Source organism: Microtus pennsylvanicus, chromosome 15, assembly GCF_037038515.1.
Source record: "Microtus pennsylvanicus isolate mMicPen1 chromosome 15, mMicPen1.hap1, whole genome shotgun sequence".
NCBI classification, from domain to species: domain Eukaryota; kingdom Metazoa; phylum Chordata; class Mammalia; order Rodentia; family Cricetidae; genus Microtus; species Microtus pennsylvanicus.
The window spans coordinates 11327391-11353652 of record NC_134593.1 but is presented as its reverse complement, the minus strand read 5'-3'; the positions used below and the strand labels follow the sequence as shown (position 1 = coordinate 11353652).

At 43.8% G+C, this 26262-nt stretch overlaps 1 protein-coding gene across 6 annotated transcripts in view; it reads right to left on the bottom strand.

Moving 5' to 3' along the window:
- Fermt2 (FERM domain containing kindlin 2) overlaps positions 1–18083 on the bottom strand; it is a 75792-nt gene extending 57709 nt beyond the window's left edge. For all 6 annotated transcript variants that reach the window (XM_075950213.1, XM_075950215.1, XM_075950216.1 and 3 more), the window contains exons 1-2: positions 17945–18083; positions 17476–17641 (exon numbers count right to left, since the gene is read on the bottom strand). In XM_075950213.1, coding sequence (XP_075806328.1) covers positions 17476–17632 — 157 coding nt within the window. In that variant the 5' untranslated portion in view covers positions 17633–17641; positions 17945–18083. The remainder of the gene's footprint in view (positions 1–17475; positions 17642–17944) is intronic.
- Between the last annotated feature and the right edge of the window lie 8179 nt (positions 18084–26262).

Sequence of the window (26262 nt, the reverse complement as noted above, 5' to 3'; positions counted from 1 at the left end):
GAGATTATCCTTTATCGACAACAAAAGGCTGAAATATCAGGTCTAAAGGAAACTCTAATTCCCCAAAGCCCACGTCCTTGTGAGTAGGGACTAAGAGAGCCTGGTCACTAGCACTGACTTTGATATGTTGATAGGCATCAAAGATACATGTCAATGAAGAGCCATATATGTCCCTTCTGCCAGAGGTAACGGAAGTGACTCCTTTTGGGTGACAGGAACCTGTTTCATAAGTTCCTGAGGAATGCTGGCCTCTATCTAGCCACCAAAAAACCTTCTAGAGCACAGTTTGAATTGGGCCAAGACTGGCATTTCTGGACATATGCACTGCCCTTGGAGTTTGGGGAACTGGAGTTTCTTGGGACCTGCCAACCAGCCTCGCTGATATTTACTGTAGATGATGAGAGAGAACAGCTAGAGGGAGTACAGGACCACAAAACTCTCAGATTGACTGATGCGTCTGAACACTTCCAACAGAAAACAGTGCCATTCAAGAGTGAGAAAGAAGAGAGGCGGGACATCAGAGAAAAGAAGTTCTTAACCTGTAAAACACCAGTGCTAGCCAGGCATGATGACGTACAACTTCAATGCCGGCCTTAGGAGACAGGGGCAGCCTGGTCTACATAGTGAGTTCTAGGACAGACAGGGTTGTCTCAAATCAACAGCATAACAACCAAACCACCCCAAATAAAAAAAAAGATCTACTGGTGCAATAGTGGCAGAAATATGGGAGTAACCAACCACCTCGTGAGTGGATTTAAGGCTCACTCCTTCATAAAGAACACATACCTGCCAGTAAATATGAGAAAAATAGGTCATAGGCTTAGGGGAAAACCTACTACTATTGTTTTGCTAAAGGAACAAGCAATAAAACGACACATAATGACCTACTGCTATACCCCTGATCAGAGCTTTGCTCAGCCCTGATTCTCACTTCTTGCTGTAGAAGGGACTAACAGAGACCCACAACTACACCAAGGTGCAGAGGGCAAGAGACTTTGGATGTTTTCATCAAAGCCCTCCTCTCAGGGCGCAGGGATCCATACAGAGGGGGAGGTAGGAAGATTTTTTTAAGTCAGAGGTGGCCAGTACAGGTATTCTCTCCTCCAGTGCTTAGGGTCTTAGCTGGGATCATCCTTGTGGATTCCTGGGAATTTCTCTAGAGTCAGGTTTCTTGCTAGCCCCATGATGGCTCCCTCAATCAAAATATCTTTCCTTGTTCTCATCTCTGTCCTTCCTCCATCTCAAGTATCCGGTTCCCTCATGTTCACCTCCCCCTACCCCTTCTCCCGTCCTCTTTCCCTTTCAACCCTCTGTTCTTCTCCCCACCCCCATGCTCCCAATTGTCAGGCAATCTTGTCTATTTTCCCTTTCTAGGTGTATCTATCTATGTTTTTCTTAGGGTTCACCTTGTTATTTAGATTCTTTAGGATCATGAACCATAGGCTTAATGTCCTTTGCTTTACAGCTAATATCCACTTATAAGTGAGTACATACCATGTTCATCTTTCTGGTTCTGGGTTACCTCACTCAGGATGTTTTTCAAGATGTCACTGTTTTTTAATGCTGAGTAGAACCCCAATGAGTAAATGTGCCACATTTTCTTTATCCATTCTTCGGTTGAGGGGCACCTAGAGGATGCCTGAACTGGCTTTGCCCTGTAGTCAGATTGACAAATATCTTAAATCTCACAATAGAACCTTCATCCAACAACTGATGGAAACAGAGGCAGAGACCCACAGCGGAACAATGGGTTCTGCTCCCAAAGTCCAGCTGAAGAGTGGGAGGAGTAAGAATATGAGCAAAATGGTCAAGACCATAATGGGGACACCCACTGAAACAGTCTACCTGAGCTAATGGGAGCTCACCAAGTCCAGCTGGACAGGGAAGGAACCAACATAGGACCAAACTAGACCCCCTGAATGTGGGTGACAGTTGTATGGCTGGGGAAGACTGGGGCCACTGATAGTGGCACCAGGATTTATCCCTACTGCTTGTAGTGGCTTTTAGGGAACCTATTCTCTTTGGATGGATCCCTTGCTCAGCCTAGATATAGTAGGGAGGAAACTGGACCTTCCCCAAAGCAATGTGCCTTACCCTCTCTGAGGAATGGATGGGGAGTTGGGGGATAGGTGGCAGGAATGGGAGGAGGGGAAGGAGAGGAAACTGGGATTGGTATGTAAAATGAAAAAAGATAGTTTGTTTTCTTTTTTAAAAAAATAAATAAATTTAAAAGAGTCAGAGGTGGTAGATGACTCCAGGGAAACGGACACAGTAGAGCTGATGTACACATGAGCTCTCAGAGATGGTGGCAGCACTGCACAGGCTCAAATGGGTCCCCGCACTGAGACAGGGTAGCCAACAACACACCCTCACACAGAGCTAGGTGCAGCCACTTCTGTCTTTAATATCAGAAACTAGGCTTCATGGGTATGTATTTAGTAATATATACTTATATAGTATATGTAATATTAAAAATAAATAGGTATCTTCCAGGTCACTCCTTTCCCTTATGACGGCTCATCAGTAACTATATTCTTGAAAGAACTCAAATTCCTAAAGTAATCTTGTTCTAGAAGGAAAAATATTTGGAACAAAATTCAACAGTATATCTCTAGAACTTAAGTTCTTATAATACAGTTCTATGAATGTACCAAAAACAGTATGAAAAATTAAAATAAGGATGCCTTAAAAAACAAATACAAAAGCCGGGCGGTGGCGCACGCCTTTAATCCCAGCACTCAGGAGGCAGGTAGATCTCTGTGAGTTCGAGACCAGCCTGGTCTACAAGAGCTAGCTCCAGGACAGGCTCCAAAGCTACAGAGAAATCCTATCTCGGAAAAAAAAAAAAAAAAAAAAAAGACCTTTAACTCATGGACTTTGCTGAAACTTCATCTAGCACATAGTGTTGCTATTTAACAATTAAAATGAAAAGAATTACCACTGAAATATGCAAATACTGGATAATATTGACCCCGATCTATATCCACCTCACCTGGCAAAAGGTAGACTATGTGCACTGTGTAATACACATATTAACCTGTCATTCCTGTTTGAAACCTGATTGCTCTCTTGACGCTCCTCTCCGGTCTTTGTTTCTGTCCAAGTATGACAGGGTAGGTACTTCAGCAGCTGCTATCTCTCCCTTACTCTCCCTTCTAACACTGCCTACTTCACATGCCTCAACATTCCTAGCTCCACCCCAAACACTGGAGATCACAGCCTCTTGGAGGCAGAAGGGTCACAGATTCAAGGTATGCCTGCACAACTTAAGTGACAACCTGCTAAAATAAACCATTTCTACAGAACTGAAGGTCAGTGGAGGTGTGCTTGCTTAGCAGCAAGAGGTCCTGGGCTCTCTCCAGTAGTCAGGGAAGGGCAAGGGGGAACAGGATCAGCAAGTACTTCTGAGATCATCTTATATATACATTGCTTTGTGAGACCCAGGGGCATCTTCACCCTGCTACACTGTCAGTAAGTTCTGTCTTCACCAAGTCCACTGGCTGCACCCAAGTCTCCCAGGTGCCCAGGATGAGCTCCCTCTGCAATAGCTCCAGTTGCGCTGGGATCGAACCACACATCCAATGCCTCCCTATCGCTACTCATTGTACTTTTATCTTCATTAATCAATTTTCTCTTTCAGTTATCCATTCTTATATCACAGAAGTTTATCACCTGGAGACAAGAGGCAACACAAGCACACATCTGTTGCCTCTGAGTGAACAGAGCCAATCACAGAGAACATGAAGAAGTATCATGACTGACATCACTCAGTTATCACGACTAAAGACCCAGTGGTACAAACTGTATGCCATGTAACAGTCACAGTTCAAGTAGAAGTTAGGAAAATGTGAGCTGTGTTGTTGGGCAACCGGTGCAATTTAAGTCACAGTAACGAAGTGTGCACTGATGGCAAAGCAAAATCTACGTCATACCTTTAAAATGTCAACTTACTGACAGAAACATAAAGTGTTTCAAAGTTTACACACCACTCAAACTGACCACACATTTCAGCTAAAGCGTGGCATCCAATTAGGGCTAAAGACATTATTAGTTTACAATAAGGCTTGGGGTTAACTGATGGGGACAGTGTCCGCTGACAGGAAATACTCTGAAACTGCTATGGAATGAGGATTTGGATTCCTTCACACTACATGTGGAAACCCTGCTCCGCAAGGCGGCAGCATCTGGAAACAGGCTTCAGGGAAGAAATCAGGGCAGAGGGCAGCTCTGCTGGTGGTACTGGTAACCCCAGAAGTCAGGACCAAGCTGGGAGCCCCTCCCTCCAAGAGGAAAGAGATTAGGCTGGCTGGGACTTCTCAGTCACTGGAACTGCGAGGACTAGATCTTGCTAAAGACACACAATTCTGGACATTTATTATGATAAATGAACAGAAAAATAAACTTCTAATAAATAAATAAACACAGACTAATTATTATTTCTTCTACATAACTAACAAAAATTTGGAATTCACTCTTCAAAACAAAAGTTAGGAATGTACTTGTGGCATATACTTGTAATTCTGGCACTTCAAATTACAAGTTGGAGGCCAGCTGCCTTGGTTGTCAGTCTGTCGTTTCGCTCCTCCCCTCCCCCTGCCCCATGCTTCCCAAACTTAACACAAACTAGAGTTACAGAACCAAAATTGAGAAAATGTCTCCATTAGACTGGCCTGTGGGCAAGTGTGTGGAGCATTTTTTTTTTAAGATTTATTTATTTATTATGTATACAACATTCTGCCTCCATGTATGCCCACACGCCAGAAGAGAACGCCAGATCTCATTACAGATGGTTGTGAGCCACCATGTGGTTGCTGGGAATTGAACTCGGGACCTCTGGAAGAGCAGTCAGTGCTCTTAACCACTGAGCCATCTCTCCAGACCCCTAAATGTGTAGCCCAGGCTGGCCTCGAACTCGTGATCCTCCTGCCTCTGCCTCCTTCAGCAAATCCTACCGGTGTGCGCCACCACAACCGGCAAGCATTTTCTTAATTACTGATTATTGTGGGAGGGCACTGCCTATGGTGGTTGGTGTCACCCCGGGGTACTTGTGCTATAAAAAAGTAGACTGAAATACCAGCAGAAGCAGGTGGATCTCTATGAGTTCAAGGCCAGCCTCGTAGTGAGTTTCAGGACAGGCAAGGCTACATAGTGAGATACAGACGAAGAAAGGAAGGAAGGAGGGGGGGAGGGAGGGAAGGAAAAGTATTCTATGGGGCTGGAGTGATTGCTAAGTAGTTAGTTAAGAGCACTAGCTTAATTCTCAGCACCCATATGGCAGGTCACAACTGTCTGTAACTCCAGCTCCCAGGAGCTCCAGTGCCCTCAAACATGCAGGCTAAATACCAATGCACAGAAGAAAAAACAAGGTAAACTGAGTAAGCCATGGGCTTCTGCTTCAGCTCCTGACTTCCCTCACTTTCCCTCAGTGATAGAATGTGATGTGGAACTGTACGTTCAAATAAACCCTTTCTTTCTCAGGCTGTTTTTGGTCACAGTGCTTTATCATGCAACAAAAACTTATGTAACTAAAACACCAACTTGGCTGGGCGGTGGTGGCACACACCTTTAATCCTAGCACTCGGGAGGCAGAGGCAGGCAGATCTCTACGAGTTCGAGGCCAGCCTGGTCTACAAGAGCTAGTTCCAGGACAGGCTCCAAAGCTACAGAGAAACCCTGTCTTGAAAAAAAAAACAAACAAAAAACAAAAAGCAAATAAAACACCAGCTTGGACAATATAGTGAATTCTGGGCTAGTCCCATATATGGCAAAACCCTATCTAAAAGCAAATAAAGCCAAACAACAAAAACCAAGACACAAATAATTTTTTGAAGTACAAAAACAAAATTATGCCCATTGATTTCCATTTATCTAATTTCTTTATTTCTACTTATTACTATATACTAGCTCAAAATGGTTGATAAGTTTCTCAGATCAGGGAGCTGGAGAGATGGCTCAGTGGTTAAGAGCATTGCCTGCTCTTCCAAAGGTCATGAGTTCAATTCTCGGCAACCACATGGTGGCTCACAACCATCTGTAATGAGGTCTGCTGCCCTCTTCGGGTCTGCAGACATACACACAGACAGAATATTGTATACTGTATACATAATAAATAAATAAATAAAAGTTTCTCAGATCAAATTAAACCATGCAACTACAGAGTACACATAGTAGACACTACACAATTATCACTTCCAAAGGGTGGGTAACTTTCTACCCAAAATTGAAGGCTTACTGCTAATTTGTTCAACCTGGCTTAGTTCCTAGAAGCCAGGACTCTGACTACATGCAAAGTAAATACCCTACAAATTTTCAAGGTGTGCCACTAGAGTATATATACTAGATAATAGTCAACTCACACAAGAATTAATGACATTTGTCCTTTTAAAAGTGGTCAAAGGCATTAACTATCTCAAAAGGTTATTTATAAGAATACGTTACGCAGCTTTGACATTTTAAACCTCTCTCAGAAGAAAATAGTAACAGATTCTAAGACATTCAGATCTGAGCTTCCAGGCCATGGTCCTCTAGAAAGCCTTTCCTATATTCTAGCCAGGGTCTCCAGTACCATTCCTCTATTCCACTCGCACCCATTTTGCTACATTTTAGTAATTACAATGCAAAGACCATCTTTCCCCATAAGTGAAAGTGGAATGATGGCAAAAAGTGAGTTAATTTCACTAAGGTGTGTGCTACCGCCACCCCACTTAAACTAAATTCTTAACTGCTAGCAAAAAAAGAAGAGACAAGTCTAAGAAGAATACTAAATTTATATAAATACACTTATGCCAATACAGTACATGTTTGAAGCATAAAATTTAGTGCTTATAAATCATACTTAACTCTTCATAATATTACTACTAATAATACAAGGTAGTACAGTAAAGCTCAATATAGTTCTAATATGACAGAGAATAAATGAGTACTAGCTGTCTTAACTTCATAAAAGACTAACTCTTTAATTGGTTACAAAATACGATGATTTCCCTAGCTCAGCTCGAGGTACAGCTGTATAAACCACTGATGTTCTGTAATGTGATGGCGCTTCTCATCGTCACCAGATATTCTAACACTCCCCACGTGTCTGCTGATGTAGTCGACACTCTACTAGCAAGGCCGTGGATGAGGGGTACAGCCCGGCATCACACAGCTAGTCTACGGCACAGTCAGGATCCTGGCACAGGTAGCTTCCAGGGCAACAGAATTTAGCACCACACTGTCTAAAGTTTTTTAAAACTGATACAGCAATCACTTGCCTTTTTCAAGTTATTTTTAATTTTAAGGCTTATAAAATTTTTAACTCAGAACCCCAAAATTACATTAAGGAACACTACACCAGAAGGCACTTACCCAATAAAGGCACTACAATCAATAACCCAGCACCTTATTGGCGTTTTACTAATAACCCCGGGTGTTCTATTATGAAAAAGATATGGATGCTTCAAAATATCAACCTTTAAAACACCTGGTGTATTTTAAAATTACAACATAATATAAGCTACAGAGCTGAGAGAAGATGATAAATTTAGAGATGGTCCTGCTCGTGTTTTCAGATAGGTAACCTAGCAAAATTTGAGGTCATCCAGGATTGTCCTCATGTACCTAGACAGAAGACAAGTCTAAAAGCTAAACCCGCCACAGGGTGTGACCCTAACACCTGTAAACCCAGCACTAAACCCGCCACAGGGTGTGACCCTAACACCTGTAAACCCAGCACTAAATCCGCCACAGGGTGTGACCCTAACATCTGTAAACCCAGCACTAAACCTGCCACAGGGTGTGACCCTAACATCTGTAAACCCAGCACTAAATCCGCCACAGGGTGTGACCCTAACATCTGTAAACCCAGCACTAAACCTGCCACAGGGTGTGACCCTAACATCTGTAAACCCAGCACTAAATCCGCCACAGGGTGTGACCCTAACATCTGTAAACCCAGCACTAAATCCGCCACAGGGTGTGACCCTAACACCTGTAAACCCAGCACTAAATCCGCCACAGGGTGTGACCCTAACACCTGTAAACCCAGCACTAAATCCGCCACAGGGTGTGACCCTAACACCTGTAAACCCAGCACTAAACCCGCCACAGGGTGTGACCCTAACACCTGTAAACCCAGCACTCAAAGAGCCAAGGTGGGAGGGTTTCCATGAATCCAAAGCCAACCTGGGCTACATAGTGAGCGCCAACACCAGGCCAACCTGGGCTACACAGTGAGCGCCAACACCAGGCCAACCTGGGCTACATAGTGAGCGCCAACACCAGGCCAACCTGGGCTACATAGTGAGCGCCAACACCAGGCCAACCTGGGCTACATAGCGCCAGGCCAACCTGGGAGATGAGTGAAACACTGATGTAAAATAATCTCAGTAAGGAGGTTGCAGAGAAGGCTGAGTTTTAAGAGCAACAGTTGCTCTTCCAGAGGTACAGGGTTTGATTTTCAGCATCCAGATGGTAGCTCTTGCAGAGGACTCAAGAGCCGTTCCCAGCACCCACGCCAAGTGGCCCACAACTGCCTACAACAAGCCAGACATCCTCTGCAGGCACCTGCATTTACACATGCACATACACACAGATACATACATATATACTTAAGATAAAGGAAAGCTTTAGAAAATTAAAACACAATCAAAATAAAAATGGACTGGGAAGACAGTTCAATCAGTAAAACGCTTGCAATGCAAGCACTCAATTAAAAAGGCAAAGTAGTGTGTGCTTGTCATCCTAGCACTGTGTGTGTGTGTGTGGGGGGGGGGTCCGGAATCTCTGGGCCAGGAAGGCCAGTCAGCTTCATTTACTAATACACAGCAGCAAATAAGCACTTTGAAAAGCACACCAATGCCATTACTCATTCCAGACACCCGACCCAAAAGCAAAATTAGTTATGAGAACAGTTAGCATGACAGCAGATACAGCAAGCCCTGGCTGCTGTGAGCTGAGGCACACTGGGACCAACCAAGCTCTCCCACAAGGCTGACAATGCACAAAGGACTTGGGACAAAGCCCAGCAACACCACTCCTCACCAAAGAGAAATGGAAACTATGTCCACACACGTTTATGGCAACCCTATTCACAAACTCCAAAAATTGTGAACAGCTCCAATGGCTTCAATTACTGATAAAACTATAGTGCATATCCAAGCTGGTTGGTGGTGACACACATCTTTAATCCCAGCACTTGGCAAGCAGAAGTGGGTGGACCTCTGAGTTCGAGGCCAGCCTTGAGACCAGCCTGGTCTAGAGAGCTCTAGGACAGCTAGGACTACATAGAGAAACCCTGTCTCTAACCATCCCCTACATAACACACACACACACACACACACACACACACACCCCACACACTATAGTACACATCCATTCCACAATAAAAACTATTGACATGTTCAAATTCAAAGGGCCAAACTGTATCAAAAAACCAGGTTCAATGAGATACATCAGTATGTTCCATTTACAGGGCTCCCCAGAAAAGGCAACCCAGCAATGGTTTAAGGACCTCAGATTGAGGAGTAGGCTGACTATGGAGGAATACCTATTTCTATTTACTGATTATGGCAGTTGAACATGACTATGAATTTGTTAAACACAGAACATTACATTCAAGGACTATTTTTGCTTTATGTAAATTATACCCGGCAAAGCTTGAATGTTAAGAAGCATGGTAGGGCTAGAAATGTAACTTAATTGGTAAAGTGATTGTCTCCTATGCAGAAGACCTGCATCTGATTGCTAGTACTACATTAGCTGGGTACCCAGACTTGGGAGGAAGTAGGATCGAATGTCCAAGGTCATCCTCAGCTACCCAAGAGCTCTAGGCCACTTTGTTGCAGGAGACACTATCAAGAACAAACAAAACCAGCAAGAGTATGAAAAAGTGCTGGTACGCAGTGATTACAGTCTAACACAGTAACTCTGATATCAAACTATGAATCTAAGAAGGAAATGCTGGAGAGATGAGTGCTGACCAGGGTTCAGTTCCCAGCCATCCCTAACTCCAGCTCCAGGAGATCCAGGCATGTACACGGTGTACACCCAAAGCCAAAACACTTATATGCAATAAATTTAAAAAAGCTTAAAAAGATAAAAGGATTATTTAAAAACAACTTGCAGACTATTTACTTCAGATAAGGCATTAATATACTTTGATATTAACATTTTCACAAAATTATTAAATAAAAATCCTGTATCCATGACTAAAGGTCTGGCCCAGTGGCAGAGTGGTTGCTTAGTTAGCATCTGTGAGGCCGTGGTTTTGAATCTCAGCATCAAAATAAACAAGGAATCTGAATACATTAGCTTTTTTCCCTCAAAGTACTTTCATGAGTTCTGAATAGGCTGTTTTCATGTGCCAAGAAATAATTTTACTTCATTCCTTTATTATAAATGAATATAAAGCACCACTCTTATAAAACAGATTAAGTAGGGAATTAATTTACCGCTGCCTATAAATTTTTCAAATCCCTGAAATACCATCATCCACTTATTGTTCAATTACATTTTCAGAAATCTTCGGAAAACAGTGGTTAAATAGCTCTTTGTTACATTACAGAGGCAGGTGTGTGTTTCAAAGTGCAGGGAAGAGTAGAATGGTAGCTATTTTTCTTGTAGCTTAGGATATGAGAACACACAGTAATCCCAAACTAAACTCCTTTTGAGGTATACAATTCTCCTCTCACAAATATGAAACTAAGTATTTTACACCGTACTTTAGATACCCTTCCTCCACCAACAGTATATACCCAGAGACTTTCAATGTGGACAAAATATACTCATTGTATTTTTATAATAGTAGTAGCTTTTATAAAGCACTTCAATGTTTAATAACCTAGTTAAGTCTCAACAAAACCTATGAGAATTTGTCTTTTCAATTTTTTATTACATCTATTCTTGAGCATGTATGTGTATGTATGCTCCCTTAGTGTGTGTGTGCGTGAGTGCGTGCATGCGTATGCGTGTGTGTGTGTGTGTGTAGGTCAGAGAACAGCTTTTAAGACTCAGTTTTCTCCTACCATCTAAGTCCCGAGAACTAAACTCAGATCATGGGGCTAGGCAGCGGGTCTTTACCTGCTGAGGTGTGTCACTGACCTTGTTGACTTTTTTGAGACAGGGTCTCGTGGAGCCCAAACTGGCTTGCAGTTTTTTATGTAGCCAACTCTGGACTTCATCTCCTAAGCTTACAGGCATGGACCACCATGCCTGGCTTAAGAACTTTGGTTTTTCCATTTTAAAGAAGTCAAGACCCACACAGAAGGTTGGATTGGTTACTCACGGATCACACAAATCGGGAAGTGGCAAGGTCAGATGTTGAAATCAGATTTTCTGGCAAACAGACAACACATTCTTTTCCTACTGATCTGTGCATTGGTTAGCATCTAAAACAATCTGAGGACAGCTGGTATTCGGGGTAATCTATAGCCAATGATGTCTGAGAATTTTATTAACACTGCTGGGTGCTACTCATGATAATTCTTACAGTTGGGAATTCAAGGCAAGGTGATCATTTAAACCCAGGAATTGTGGGCCAGTCTGAGCATAAATAAGGAGAACCCACCACAAAAAGAATATTAAGATAAAAACCTCCCCCAACTGCCTAATAATAATCTGAGAGTTAAACTGAATGTAAAGATACAGTCTGCGAAAGGGAACTTACGAAAATACCGAGTCCCACATGAAGCCTTTGCTCTGCAAAGTAAAGAGGCGTCTTAACAGGCTGAAGTCCAGAAACCCTGTTCTATGTGCATCTCAACTGCACATGCTCTTTCAACTCTGCACTTCGGCATTTGGTGTATTAAAGAATAAGAGGCCAATTTGGCTACAATCAATGCTACTGGAACAAGTAAAATCTAAACGTATTTGAATATGGATTTATAACAGATGACAGTCTTAAATCAATATTATATTTCCTGAATTTGATAAAATGTACTCTAATGAAGCGTTCATTTTTAAGCAGTATGTGCTTGAGTACTTAAAAGACCAGAGGTTATAAGGGCAACAACAGGCTCCACCAGCCCTAGAAGCTGTGTTTTCCAGCAATGAAATCAAATGACAAGGGGACAGAGTTGGAGATCAAAAGTCCTCACCGAGCCCTTGAAGTTTTTTAAAGATGAGCCAAAGACTAAAGTCAAAAGTTGCATTGTTTTCTTTTAAGTGACAAAGACTTTTCTAACAAGGTCTTTTGTAAATAACTAAAGAAAAACCAAGTCCAGCCTTTGCCCCTACCTGGAATCTAATAGACTGTTTAACTTTGTAGAAAACTGGGGCATAAAACACGGCAGAGGGAAAGAAAACCTCGGCGAAGGCACCACCTTTAATCCCAACACTTGGGAAGGCAAAGGCTGGGTCAACCTAGATCCTGTACTTATTTTTTTTTAAGGAAACAAACACCACGGAATACACCCAACAAAATAGCTCATACTTTATTGAGGTTTTTACAGAGTATAATAAAATTTATACTGTCCTCTATTCTTAAGGAGCTTAAAATAAAAAAAAAATTCTTAATATTTTGTTTTGGGGTACATGCATGCCACAGTGCAAGTGCGAAGTTCAAAGGACAATCTGTAGGAGTCAGTTATCACCCGAGCTCCAGAGAGTGACCTCAGGTTGTGGTTGTCACGCTTGGCAGCAGGCAGGTCCTTTGCCTACTGTGAATCATTTGTCTTGCCCAAAGAACTTGCAAGTTTTCAAAGAAACATAAAATCCAATACTGAATTCCTACGGATCAGTCACGGTACAGAAACACCGAGTATAGGGGCTATCAGATATATATCTAGGGTTCAGTTTACTTTATTGATATCCCAACTGCTCCTCCCACCCACCCAAAGACTTAAAACATGCCTTAGAGCTGGGTGGTGGTGGCACACGTGCCTTTACTGCCAGCACTTGGGGAGGCAGAGGCAGGCAGATCTCTGTGAATTCTAGGCCACCCTGGTCTACAGAGCTAGTTCCAGGACAGGCTCCAAAGCTACAGAGAAACCCTGTAAAAAACAAGGTTTTGTAAAAAAAAAAAAAAAAAAAAAATTAATAAAAATAAAATAAAAAAGAAAAAGAAAGAAATCACTTTGAGTAATTCATAAATAACTTTACTAATAACTTTATTTTAGATCATGCAAGCTAATTTAACAATTTAATTGGATAATGGGACTCTCCCTACACCCCCCTTTTTGAGACCAAGTCCTAACCTTGGCTGGCTTTGAAATCACTGTGTAGACCAGGCTGGATTCAAACTCAGAGACCTACCCACTTGCCTCTGTCTCCCAAGTGCTGGGATTAAGGGCGTGTGACAGACAACCAGGCCCAGCAATCTTCAAAATTTTTTTAAGTCAACTCCATTCATTTCTTCTTTGTTATACCTGAATCTTGAAACTTGAGTTTTTGATCTATATCTGATGTGACTTAACTTCAGACTCAGAAGAAATCAGTCTTGTAAGCCAACTCCTTCTTTCCAGCTCACAAGCTGGCTGTTGGACCATCCATTCAGTAGCTCCACAATATTATAAACTCCTTACTCACCACTGAAGAAGTACTTTTAGAATTGTCTAAAAAGATCGTTGTTTTTGTTTTTCAAGACAGGTTTTCCCTGTGTAACCCTGGCTGTCCTGGATTTTGCTTTGTAGACCAGGCTGGCCTCGAACTCACTGAAACACTCCTGTCTCTTCTTCCGAAGTTCTAGGACCAAAGGCATGTGCCACCACTGCCTGGCTCTAAAAAGACTTTTGTAAAGTAACCCTAAAATTCAGTGAACAAAAACTCTGGCAACCGTTAGCTCAGAGTACCTAGAAAAAAGGAAGAAACCAACCCAGTTAAGCATCCCTCAGTTAAGCATCCCTTTGGTCCTCAGAACCCAGTGCTGACTGGATTGCAGACTCCCACAGGTCTGGGGCTGTCACTGTTTTTCCAGGGATCTCCAGAAGAATCCTATCCAATTAAGCCTCCTTTTAGAATTTATTTTTAGATATAATTATTAAATTGTATCCTCTTTTATCTTATTTTCATAATCCTTATCTTTGATAATTGTTTTTTCTTTAAAAAAAAAAAAAGAGCCAGGCATGGTAACACATGCCTTTAATCCCAGCACAGGTGAGGAAAAGGTAGACAGAGCTTGAGAGTTTGAGGTCAGCCTGGTCTACAGAGTGAGTTCCAAGACAACCAGGGCTACATAGAGAAACCCTGTCTTGAAAAAAACAAACCAAAACAAAAAACCCCACCCTATACATGCCAGTCTCTTGAAAAAGAAAAAAACCCACACTACACGTGACAGTCACTGCAGCGTTTAGAAGGAGCCTCACGCGAGGGAGGCTAGATTCAAGGTCAGCCTTGGCTACACAGTGAGTAATGAGATGCTGCTTCAAAACAAACCAGCATTCGCTCAACACATGTCATACACCTGCATGAAAATGTCCTCATACAACACAGTACAATTTATAACATACACAATGAAAAGTATTTAAACTATGCACATCTAAAATGTTAATTTTAATAACAATTGTAGTAATAGTTAAAGCATTCATTATGGCCTTTTAAAGGGATGAAGAAAACAATTTTTCACATACACTGAGGTGTACAATCATGATAAAAGTCTTAAGTCCCTACAGCCCACCCACATCCTATCACAACATACTCCTTGTTTTCTCTTAAATGTCCAAAGCAGAATGACAAATGTCCTCTATACTAAGATGTGAGAGACTCTGCAGATAATTGAAGAATCAGGTTTCAATAACATTCTCTGAAATGCAAATGTTCTTTTTTTTATTAATGTTAACAACATGAGCTCTATTGGCCAAATACATAATCGGTGATTAAAACAGAAATCTCCTGATGTGTCTGAAACTGCCACCCTAGACGAATGAAAAGGTATAAAAAGAGCCCTAGTTTTATTGAATGCAAATGTTCTTTAAGAAACACTGAAACCCAATACAAAGGTATCACTAAGGGAGCATTATTTACCCTTTTGTCTCCGTCTGTTCTCAGAGGAACATTGTAGCTGCACAATAAACCCTACTATATGGTTGCTCCCTCTTTTGTACACATGCATTCTTGAGGACCTAATGACAGCCAAGTACCCTCTTCCCAGAGTTTCCACACTGAGCGCATCAAAGGGAAGGTTCATCCAGGGATCTATTAACTCCAGGGAATCAAGGGGTGCCATGAATACTGTGTGGGGGAGATAGCTTTGAATTATAAAACCTTTGGTGATCATATACTCTCCAATGAGCATGAAAAGACTATCAGATAGGCAGTGCAAGCCTGAAGATACAGGTTAAAGTTGCCTGCAGTATATCGTCATTAACTAGTCCATGGCCACATAGTCTGCTTTTGCTACATGCCCAATACTGCAGTGCAATCTGAAGACACCAGACGCTGTCCCCTGTCATGGCTACAATGACTCCATCTCTTATCTAGACTCTGTAGGCTGCTTTGATCTACTTAGCCACTGTGGACAAGCAGCCACTGAGTCTGCCCATTAATACCTCAGTGATAACCATGCAGGACTTCAGATGGCAGCCCATTCCCACTTAAGACAAACCTGATAAGCCACAAATTCTTTTCTAATTTGACTGGCCCGATTTGTGGACATTTTAAAATGGCCCTACTCTATGTACCTTTCAAAAGTTTGCTGAAAAATATCTCCTATTTGGAACTTGAAACACAGAGGAATCAGTCCTGGTTCAGCTGAAGAAAGGTAAAAAAGTTTCCAGCTGCTCCTTTTAGGTTTTTCTCTATATAATTAATCGGCGTCAGCATTATTTATTAAGATTATAGTTACTCAAAAATAACCTCAATCCTGTCTACAAACAGCTCATCTCCTACAATTCTATTTATAATTGTGATATCATAAGTCAAAGTGATGTAAATATAGTAGAAATCATTATTTATTCATTAAAGCCTTTTTTTTGAGAACTTCAACTCATCTAAGTCACCTTTAACAGATCCTTTACTGCATGATTTTTAAAAATCACAATGTAGAGCTGGGCTCTGAGCATAGGTAGGGAACCCTTTTAATCTCAAAACTCAGAGGCCAGCCTGGTCTACACTGCAAGTTCCAGGCCAGTCTGAGCTACATATAATACAATAACAAGAACAAAAATTAGCTAAATTTAAAAGTACAATGTATTACTAAGGTCTGTCTGTCACACATCAGGAAATCTGATAGAAACGACTGCTTCCTTGTCAAAATGTAACCATACTGGATAGTTTTCATCCTCAAGTGGAGCTGGGCAAAAAAATGTTAGGAAATATTTTGCCAACAGTGATTGATTTACTTGAATCAAATAAAAACTGTAAGCTGACAGTTACTTAGTTAAACCAGCAAAATCCAATTCTCAGAAGGCTCCTTGGAGGCTCTTTCTTGGGCTGTCCCTAGAGTCAAACAATGGACTTTGTAGAGGAGAAGACCCCCCTGCAATGAGTTCCTCTTTGGTCCTTCAATAATTAAATTCCCTGCAGGGGCATAACACAGGTTCACCTAAATGAACTCAGTCTAACTTCCGAAAGTGTATCAGACTATTTCATTTAATTTATATGGTAAAAATACAGCCCCCTCCCCCTGTATAAGAAATACATTTCCTGAGAAACGAATATCCCTTACATTTCCAGGATGACCCGAAGCATGAATGCTGATCAAAACCAACCAAGCCTGTCTAAAATGACACCCCACTACACAACTTAGCACAACTTCATTAGACACAGCAGCAAGCACCACAGCCCAGGAAGGCAGTCCTTTGATAAAAGCTCTCCCGATAAAATCACCCATCTTATCTAGTCAGTTGATTTGGCCCGGTGAAAATGGTCTGACTGGTCACGAAATGCGTAGGGCCAAGTTTTCTCAAATATCCTGTGTGGTCGCCCTTCCAATCGGAGTCAGAATCAATCGACTATTATGTGTACTGAAATTCTGTCGACCTCAAATTAGTTTAATAAAGTCTTATTTTTAAAAAAAACTAAGTTCTTTCACGGGTTTAATATAAAACTAAATGCTCGAAATAGCTTACTTCCAACTCAATATAGATACCAAGTTTGTCAAGCACTGCCCCACCCCTCGCAAGAACGGATGAGTGGAACATTTCAGGGCACTCCATCACGTAGTCCGGCTACAGAAACTTCATGACCGACGCAGTTCGCACAGTCTCCCCCTAAGCACCGGTATCAACCCAGGTTCAAGGAGGGTAAGACGTGGTGACACAGCCTAATATCACAGTCGCAGCTTTCACCTCGTAGCTTTCAACAAGTCGTCCCGGGAATCCGCAGTTAAGTATGTGGTAGGCTAGAATCACTCACTACTTTACGCAGACTCGAAATAACAAAACAGGACGCAAAGCGGAGCAGGTCTATGCGCCCTAATACTAACAAATTTCGCATTTTAAGCACAGCACACGCCGGGCGCTAGGAACTCCCAATTCCACCCCTCCCCCCGCCGCCTTTCCTCCCCACCCCCTCCTCTCATGCTGGGAAGTCTTTATTGGAGGTATCTGGGGTGCAACTCACCGAGTTTCTCCACCAACTTCAGCATCACCCCTCCGATGTGCACCTCTCCAGTCACTCTCAGGGTGACATCACGGTTCAAATCCGTGACATGGACGCTCAGTTCCCACGTTCCGTCCGCGTAGCAGCCATCTGGCATCCTTATCCCGTCCAGAGCCATGGCTCCTTCCTGCGAGCGCGGAGGAAATGGCTCTCGTCAGCGTCACTCCCCCAAAGGAAGACAAACCCCACTGACTCCGCTGCGCCGGCCGCGGCGAGGGAGAAGGCGGAGGAGCCGCGTCTACGCGCGCACACCCGAAGGCGCCGGGGCGCGGGCGAGGCAGCACCCAAAGTCCCCGGCCTCCACCCGCAGCGCCCGCCTAGCGGACTCGGACGCCTTCACCTGCCGCCGCTGCGCCCGGGCCCGCTCGTCCGCGCCCCGGGTGACCGCGCCGCGCCCTCCGCGCCCCGCTCCTCCCGCCGCGTCCCTCACCGTGCTCCTCTCGCCCGGCACCCGCGGCAACAGACGAGGCCGGCGGCGCCCGCGTCGCTGCTCTGTGGAAAGCGAAGCCTCCCGCCGCCGCTAAAGCAGTCCCGGCACCCGCCGCGGCCCCCGCCCCACCCCCTCTCCCCGCCCCGGCCCCCGCCCCGCAGCACCGCCCGCAGCCGGCCGGCCTCCGCCCCCTCCTCTCTGTTCTCGGCCGGCCGCGCTCCCGCGGGGGCGGCGCGCGCTCTGGCGGGGCCGGGACGGCGCGCGCCTCGGGGGAGCGCCGCGGGGGGAGGCGGCGGCCGCAATCTCGGCCCTTCTGAGCGCTGCCCTTTTATGGAAATGAAGGACCAGGCACAGGGATGGAATCCAACATCCGGGCTCTCGGGCTGCGGAGCTGGGGAGGGGGCAGGGGCGCGCGCGGGGCAGAGGCGGCGCCTGCAGCGGGGTCTGGGCTGCGTGCGTGAGAAGCTGCCGCGGGAAGTTCCCAGGCCCGGGACGTGTGCGGGGACATCGCGCCGAGGAGTTGGGGTGCAGAAACTTTACGATGTCTGTCTTGAACATCCCATCCCACAAAAGCAGGAGAAAGGCCAGAGGGGCGAATGAGTCACAAAAGTTGCCTGGCAAGCAGGGCCCCGCCAGTCCTCGGCTCCGCTGGACCCCCGGGCGTGGGCGAGCATTCCTACCCCTCGGACCCAAGTGCCCGCCAGATGCCAGAGCCGGCCCCTGCGCTCCCGCGGGAAAAGCGGGAAAACATCCCCTCCCGGCAGCGGTTTGCCAGAGACCGCTTCTCTACCCTAGCCAACTGTTTGCGCGCACTTGCGACTTTTCATCCTCAACTTAGAATATTCAGTGGTTTGGGTCCACGCACATTGTCTTCCTCACCCTCTGCCACACCTCGAAGATATCCAAGGAGCTTTGAACCGGTGCTCACAAAGGAAAGACCTTTACCTGTTGAAGACTGAGTGAAGATGGAGAACGGCCCAATCCCACCTTCCCCACTAACTGTTGCACTCTGTTAAAGAATCAGCAAGCCAGGGAAATTGCCTCCTCTAGCAAATCCATGGCTCAAAATTTATTTAGGTCAGGAAGACTCAGATAAGGCACACTGTAAAAGGGCGTGATTTTAAGTCTCTTGGACTTCAAAGGGGAATCTACTGGGCAGATAACCCTTTGTTCATCAACAATACCTCCAGAAAGGGGTGGGCACCCCTAAGGGAGTGAAAGTGGGGAAACTTAGTCAAATGCCAGAGGTTTGGGGGTGGAAACAAAAGGGAAACCACTCTCCTTACACTAGCTGTTCATCATGGAGGGACTGATGCCTCTCACCAGGCTTGCTACTCCAGTTGCTGCTACCGTGCAAGGAGTTGACTTGGAATCAGGGTTGTTCAGGCTGGAGAAGTGTTGATGAAAGCATGGTGTTGGGAAAAAATAGGAGAATATTTTTAATGATATGGAGAATTACTTGCTAGAGTAGAAAATCTGTACAAGCCAGGAATGGTGGCACAGCACTCTGGAGGCTGAGGCGGGTGAATCTCTAAATTCATGGCCAGTCTGGTCTGTCTAGTGAGTTCCAAGACAGCCAGGGCTATTACAGAAATTCTTCCTCAAAACAAACTACAAACAAAACAATATGTAGAAAAATGTATGTACATGAAGCTGTAAAATCAAAAACTCACTTATTTTAAAATAGATTTAAAAAAAGACTAGAAGGAAACCCCGCAAATGTTAATTTGTGTTGGAGTCATGGGGAGTTTGGTTTGGCTTTAGTCTTTCTAACAACTCAAAACCTGCCACATGATGGCCTTTTTTGTCACCACTAAGAACTGCATTCAGTGTCACATCCTCTGTGGGATGGACAGAGTGGCTAGGGCAGTTACTAGATTCTCGGGCAGGATTTTCAGATTTTTTTCCTTGTGTGTGAATTTTAGCAACTTCAAATAAGAGTTATGTTATGTGTACATTTACAGATAGATGGGTCAAAGGATATAGAAAACATACTGGTATCAATATCAGAGAATCTAGCCTATAGAGAAACCTCATTTATATTAAGGAACTCCTGTGTGAACATTTCATGCATCTGTTTGTTTCCTCACCTTATCACCAAAAGATCTGTGGCCTGGGCTGGAGAGATGGCTCAGCGACTAAGAGCACTCACTGCTCTTCCCAGGTATCGGGGTCCAGTTCTCAGCACCCGCCTCACAACTGTCTGTAACTCCAGAGTCCAGCGCTCACGCAGACATACATGCAGGCAAAGCACCAATGTAATGCACTGTAAAGGACGAATACTCTAGATGGCAGTGGACATTAGAAGTGGCGCAGAAGAAAAAGAAGATGCATATGGGTTGGAGGCTTAGAAGGTTAGGGCAGAAAATTAAAATGGAATCAGGAACGAGGCCCAGATTTATTCCTAATGACCTGTGTGTGTTCCGGTAAGCCTGGAGTGACTAGTTTCTCTAACATGTCTTTAGAACCAAAAATATCCTTGTCCTTTCTGAATATTCCTTTTCCTCAAACTTGCTGAAGCCAAGTGAGGTGGTCCATAGCCCTCTAATGCCTCAGCTTCCACATTCTAACCATTTCCCAGTAAGCTATTTTCTGAACAACCTCCCACTATAGAATGTGCCCCTTGGACGGCCGGCCGACCATGTTTCCTCAATCTACCTCAGTAAGTGTTCCCTACAATTAGTGATGGGGGGAATATTTAATATTGTAAATAACTGCCCCATTTAAATTATAGTTTTGAAAGAGACTTTATGCTACCTTAAAAAGCCAGCAAACTGTTTGAATGGTATAAAGCACCGGGAGGCAGAGACCCTTGGTCAAATACATTTGGAAGAAGAATTAGGGTGGGTGCAGCCGGTTCTTTCAGGCCTTCACTTTGAGTATTTCAAGCTGTTGCTGCTTTGAAGATTAAAGAGGAGCCAAAACTCAAACCTTTGAAACTAGGACATTTCCCCCTTCTAGTTCATCAAGTGAGGTCTTCAAGTACATTTCTTAAATATTTACTTATACCTAATGTTTTCTAACATATTTAAATGTAGTCTGTTATCTGAACACCCCCCTCCCCAAGCCTCTAAGACAATGCAATACTTGTGGTACTTACATCATGCTGAAAAGTAGCCGAGAACTCCAGTGTTTGGAAGAACAGCTCAGGCTTTGAAAGCAGCAATATCCAAATAAGGTACCAAGCACTGGACTTAGATTTAGACCAAATGATACCTCACAGATCTGTCCTCGGATGCAGCCCTGGACTTGGTAATCCTCAGGTTGACTTCGGCTTTTTATCCGGACCTCCCCCGTGGTGTACTTTCAAAGTTATTTGAGTATTGATACAAAACATAATGATGGGATTGAAAGCAGGGGGTTTCAAGCATGAACATATAAGATGGGGCTTGAAATTTAATTGGGAGCATAATGGGTTATTCCTTTCTAATCCTAGGTAGGCAGATTGTCAGGGATGAGAAGCTACCAAGGAGACAGAAACCAGGGAATGCAGGGCAGGAAGGAAGGTTAAACAGCCACTGATTTCATCTAAGCGGTTAGGCCTTGTGGAGGGGGACCGGAGATGGGGGAGGGGAACGTGAAAAAACCGGTAAGCTATGAAGCAATGAAAAATGTGTGAGCAAAAGCATAGTTCTGGTTCCTATGGCAACCGAAGGAGACCTCTGAGATAACAACGCAACCTCTGCTCCACGGGAAAAGAAATATGCATTCCTTGCATTTGCTGTTCTCAGCTCAGTTTATTTTATTTGTTTATTATTTATTTCTAGGAAATCATGTGGGATTTTACCTTCTCTTGCTCTCTCTCTCTGATTCGGTTTGAGTGTTTGAACATCAGGATAGGTCATGAACTTTGTAAAAATAAATACCCGAGGTTCATATGTGCTCATAATAGCATGGTCGTAGTTGTGTGGTTAGCAGTGTAGGGCACTGAAATAAGCAGGCAGGTGTGGAGCGCAGCACACCCTCTTCAGGCAGCGAAAATGCCAGAAAGATTATCCACCCAGGAACGACGTTAGACCCACGCCTCACACTATACACAAAAAGTGAGCTGAAATGGATTGTAGACTTGAAATTTAAGTTCTAAAACTACAGCATTCTTAGAGGAAACCCAACACTAGCCCTCCAAAGCCGCGGGTAAGGCAGTGGCTTGTTGGGTTAGACATAAAAACATAACACAAAGGAAGTTAGGTGAATTGGGATTCATGTAAGTCTGTGGCAGAATACTGGTTTAGCATGTGCTCCAACATAGGTTCAGTACCAGCACCCACATGGCAGCTCATAAGTGTCTACAACTCTGGTTCCAGGGAATCTAACGCCCTCTTCTGGCTTTTGTGGCATCAGGAACACACATGGTGCCCTTGTGCAGGCAAAACACCCACCACACATAAAATATTTTTTCTTGTTGTTGTTTTTTCGAGACAGGGTTTCTCTGTGTAACAGCCCTGGCTGGCTGTGCTGGAACTCGTTTTGTAGACCAGGCTGAGCTCGAACTCAGAGAGGTCCGCCTGCCTCTGCCTCCCGATTAAAGGTGTGTGCCACTGCTGCACAGCCATAAAATAATTTTTTAAAATATAGGGAACAAACTCTACAGAATAAGAAAAATATTTGAAAATAATCTCTAATGCCGGGCAGTGGTGGCGCACGCCTTTAATCCCAGCACTCGGGAGGCAGAGGCAGGCGGATCTCTGTGAGTTTGAGGCCAGACTGGTCTACAAGAGCTAGTTCCAGGACAGGAACCAAAAAGCTACAGAGAAACCCTGTCTCAAAAATAAAAATAAAAAAAAAAGGAAAAGAATCTCTAAGAAATTTGTATTTAGAATATACAAAAGCCTGTTATAATTTAAGATAAATAGATTTGTTATTATTATTACCATTATTATTGTTTTCTTCTTTAGACGAGGTCTCACCATATAGCCTTGGCTGGTCTGGAGCTCTCTATGTAGGCCAGGCTGGCCTTGAATTCACAAAGAACCACCGGCTTCCTCCTACTGAGTGTTGGAATTAAAGGCATGTACCCCCATGCCTGGAAAGAGATAAATAAATTTGGTGGGCAAAGGATATTAATAGACAGGAGATGAATGACCGTAAATATCTAAGGCGATGCTTAGTGTCATTCATCATCAGGGAAATGCAAACCAAAGCTATAGGGAGTTAATACTTCGTACCTACTGCAATAGCTACAATTTAAAAACGTGGTGTGGGGCTGGAAAGATAGCTCAGCAGTTAAGAGTACTGGCTGCTCTTTCAGAGAACACAGGTTCAATTCCCAGCACCCACATGGCAGCTCACAACTGTCTGTAACTCCAGTTGCAGAGTACCACACAATCTCATACAGACATGCATGCAAGCAAAACACCAATGCACATAAATAAAAAAATTTAAAAAATAGTATGGTGGTTTGAATAGGAATGGCCTCCATAGACTCATGTGTTTGAATGCTTGACCCATAAGGAGTGGCACTAATAGGAGGTGTGGTCTTGCTGGAGTAGCCATGGCCTTGTTGGAGGCAGGTTTTGAGGTCTCATATGCTCAAGCTACACCCCATGTGGTCTCTTCTTCTGCCTGTTGATCAAGATGTAGAACTCTCAGCTCCTTCTCCAGTACGTCTGCTTGCGTAGCCACCATGTCCCACCATAATGATAATGGACTAAACCTTTGAAACTATGCCAGGCCCGATGAAATGTTCTCCTTTGTAAGAGTTGCCATGGTAATGGTGTCTCATCACAGCAATAAAGACAGATGACAGCAGGAGGGTCTGGAGAAACCACAGTATCTTTGTTTGTTTACTTGTTTGACAATTGTTACTTATTCTTTGACAATGTGTATACAACATTCTTTCATTATATTCACCGCCATTTTCTTCTCTTACCTCCCCCAGCTCCCTCTGAAATTCCCCCTTTCCAACACATTCCTCCTCCTACTCTCAAGTTTTTTTTAAAACCTATTGAATTTAATTAGGGTTGCTTGTATATGCATGAATGTGGGATTGTCTATTGGATCATAGGCAATTTACCAGTAGCTACACCCTGGAGAAAAATTAATCTCTCTCCTTAGCAGTCTTTACCTGCCAATGGTTCCTCAGCTCGGGGTAGGGCCTAAGGTTCTTTTCTCCAACCGATGATGGGATATTGATGGTTCCATCTTATGCAGTTCTTCATAGGTAGCCACAACTACTGGGATTCTGTGAAAGCAACAGAAGAATTGCGTCCAGAAGAGTGTTTCAAAGCTCTCCACTCCACCCTCTGATTTCTATAGGAATTGCAGTTCACATAGATTGCCGAAAAGAATGCACAACGGCCAGTTGCTTTGTAACAAGTTGGCAGTTCCTTTAAAAAGCCAAACACAGGTTTATTGTGAGATACCCACCAAATTCCTAAGTTGAAACCTTACCTCCAAAGTAATAGTACTAAAATATGGCACGTCTGATTAAACCACAAGTTCTAATTAGACTGTAATTAGCTCATTGTCTCTTATACATGGACATAGCTAGAATACACCGTTTATGAAACAAAAGGGTTCTTACCAGACACAAATGGACTTCTTAGCATCCAAAACTTGAAAGATAATTTTTTTTTATTTTTAAGCTGCCTCCTTATAGTATTTTGTAGTCCAAATAGGCAAAGACAGCATATAAGCCTGAACGTCTATTCCTGGGTATATAGCAAACATGTTTACTACATAGAAAGTTGCAGTCCCCATCTGAGGGTGAGCAGCTCATGGTCAGAGTGCATGCCTTTGCCTTTCCTAAGCTCTGGATTCAACCCCCAGCACTGTGAAACAAAACAAAACAAAATTCCTGAAAACCCTAAAAACCAGCTGGGCGGTGGTGGCACACGCCTTTAATCCTAGCATTCTGGAGGCAGAGGCAGGCAGATCTTTGTGAGTTCAAAGCCAGCCTGCTATAGAGAGTGAATTCTAGAATATCTAGGGCAACACAGAGAAACCCTGTATCGAAAAAAAAAACAGAAATAATAAAATAACCCCCTAAATCCTTGTATGTGAATATTCATAATGTTTAAAAGATGAAAATAATATGAATGTCTTTCAAGTAACAAAATATGGTATATCCACACAATGGAATACTCTTAGTGTTTTTATTAGCATACATTAATTATATATGATAATGGGTTGTGTTGTGACATTTTCATACATGTACACAACATATTTCGATCATATTCACAGACGTGTTACTCTCTCTTGTCCCTTCTACTCCTGGCAATCTTCCCACTCCCCACCTCTCTTTTCATGTTTTCATGTCTGTGTGACCTAGGAGTTTGGAGGGTAATTTACAGGAACATGGGTGAGGGTTTGTTTACAGAACTGTGGGCAACTCACCAGCGACTACCCCACAGAAGAAACTCTCTCTCTCTCTCTCTCTCTCTCTCTCTCTCTCTCTCTCTCTCTCTCTGCTATCTACCCATTAGCTTGTATTATAATTCTTCAGGAATGGGTGGAGTCCATGAATGCTGCCCACTTCCATGAAGGGATATTGCTGCAAAGGAATATGGTTCAGTCCTGGGGTGGTGGGGTGGGGGAGACACAACAAACAAAAGAACTTTGTCTGCCATGTTTAAGGTCCTGACTTTGATTCCTGCAACGGTTTAAATATGAGATGTCTCCTGTGGGCTCACATGTTTGAATACTCGATTCCTGATGGTAGCGTTGTTTGGGGGAGGTTGTGGGAGTTCGGGGATATAGTGCCTGGCTGGTTGATGTACGCCTCTACTGTGGACCTCCAAACACACAGCCTTACCTGTCTCCATCCTTCTCTCTGCTCTCTGGTCCACAGACATGCGAGGAGTCCCAGTTGTACCATCCATCGTTCCCTTTCCTACTACAGGAGTGGCACAGAGCCTTCCCAGCACTCTCCAACTCTGAGTCACAATGTATCCTTCCTAGGGCTGGAGAGATGGCTCAGCAGTTAAGAGCATAGGCTGGCCTTCCAGAGGACCCTGGGTTTTTTGTTTGTTTGTTTTATTTTGGTTTTTGGAAACAGGGATTCTCTGTGTAGCTTTGGTGCCTGTCCCGGAACTAGCTCTTATAGACCAGGCTGGTCTCGAACTCACAGAGATCCGCCTGCCTCTACCTCCTGAGTGCTGGGATTAAAGGTGTGCGCCACCACCCCCTGGCAAGGACCAGGGTTTAATTCCCAGTGCCTACAACAATCTTTAACTCCAGTTCCAGAGGATCCAATGCCCTCTTCTGAGCCCCTCCAGCACCAGGCACATGTGTGGTGCACAGACACACAGGCAAGCAAAACACCTGTTGTAGAACAATCCTTTTGTATACTATAAATATGTGTTATTCTCACTGACTAA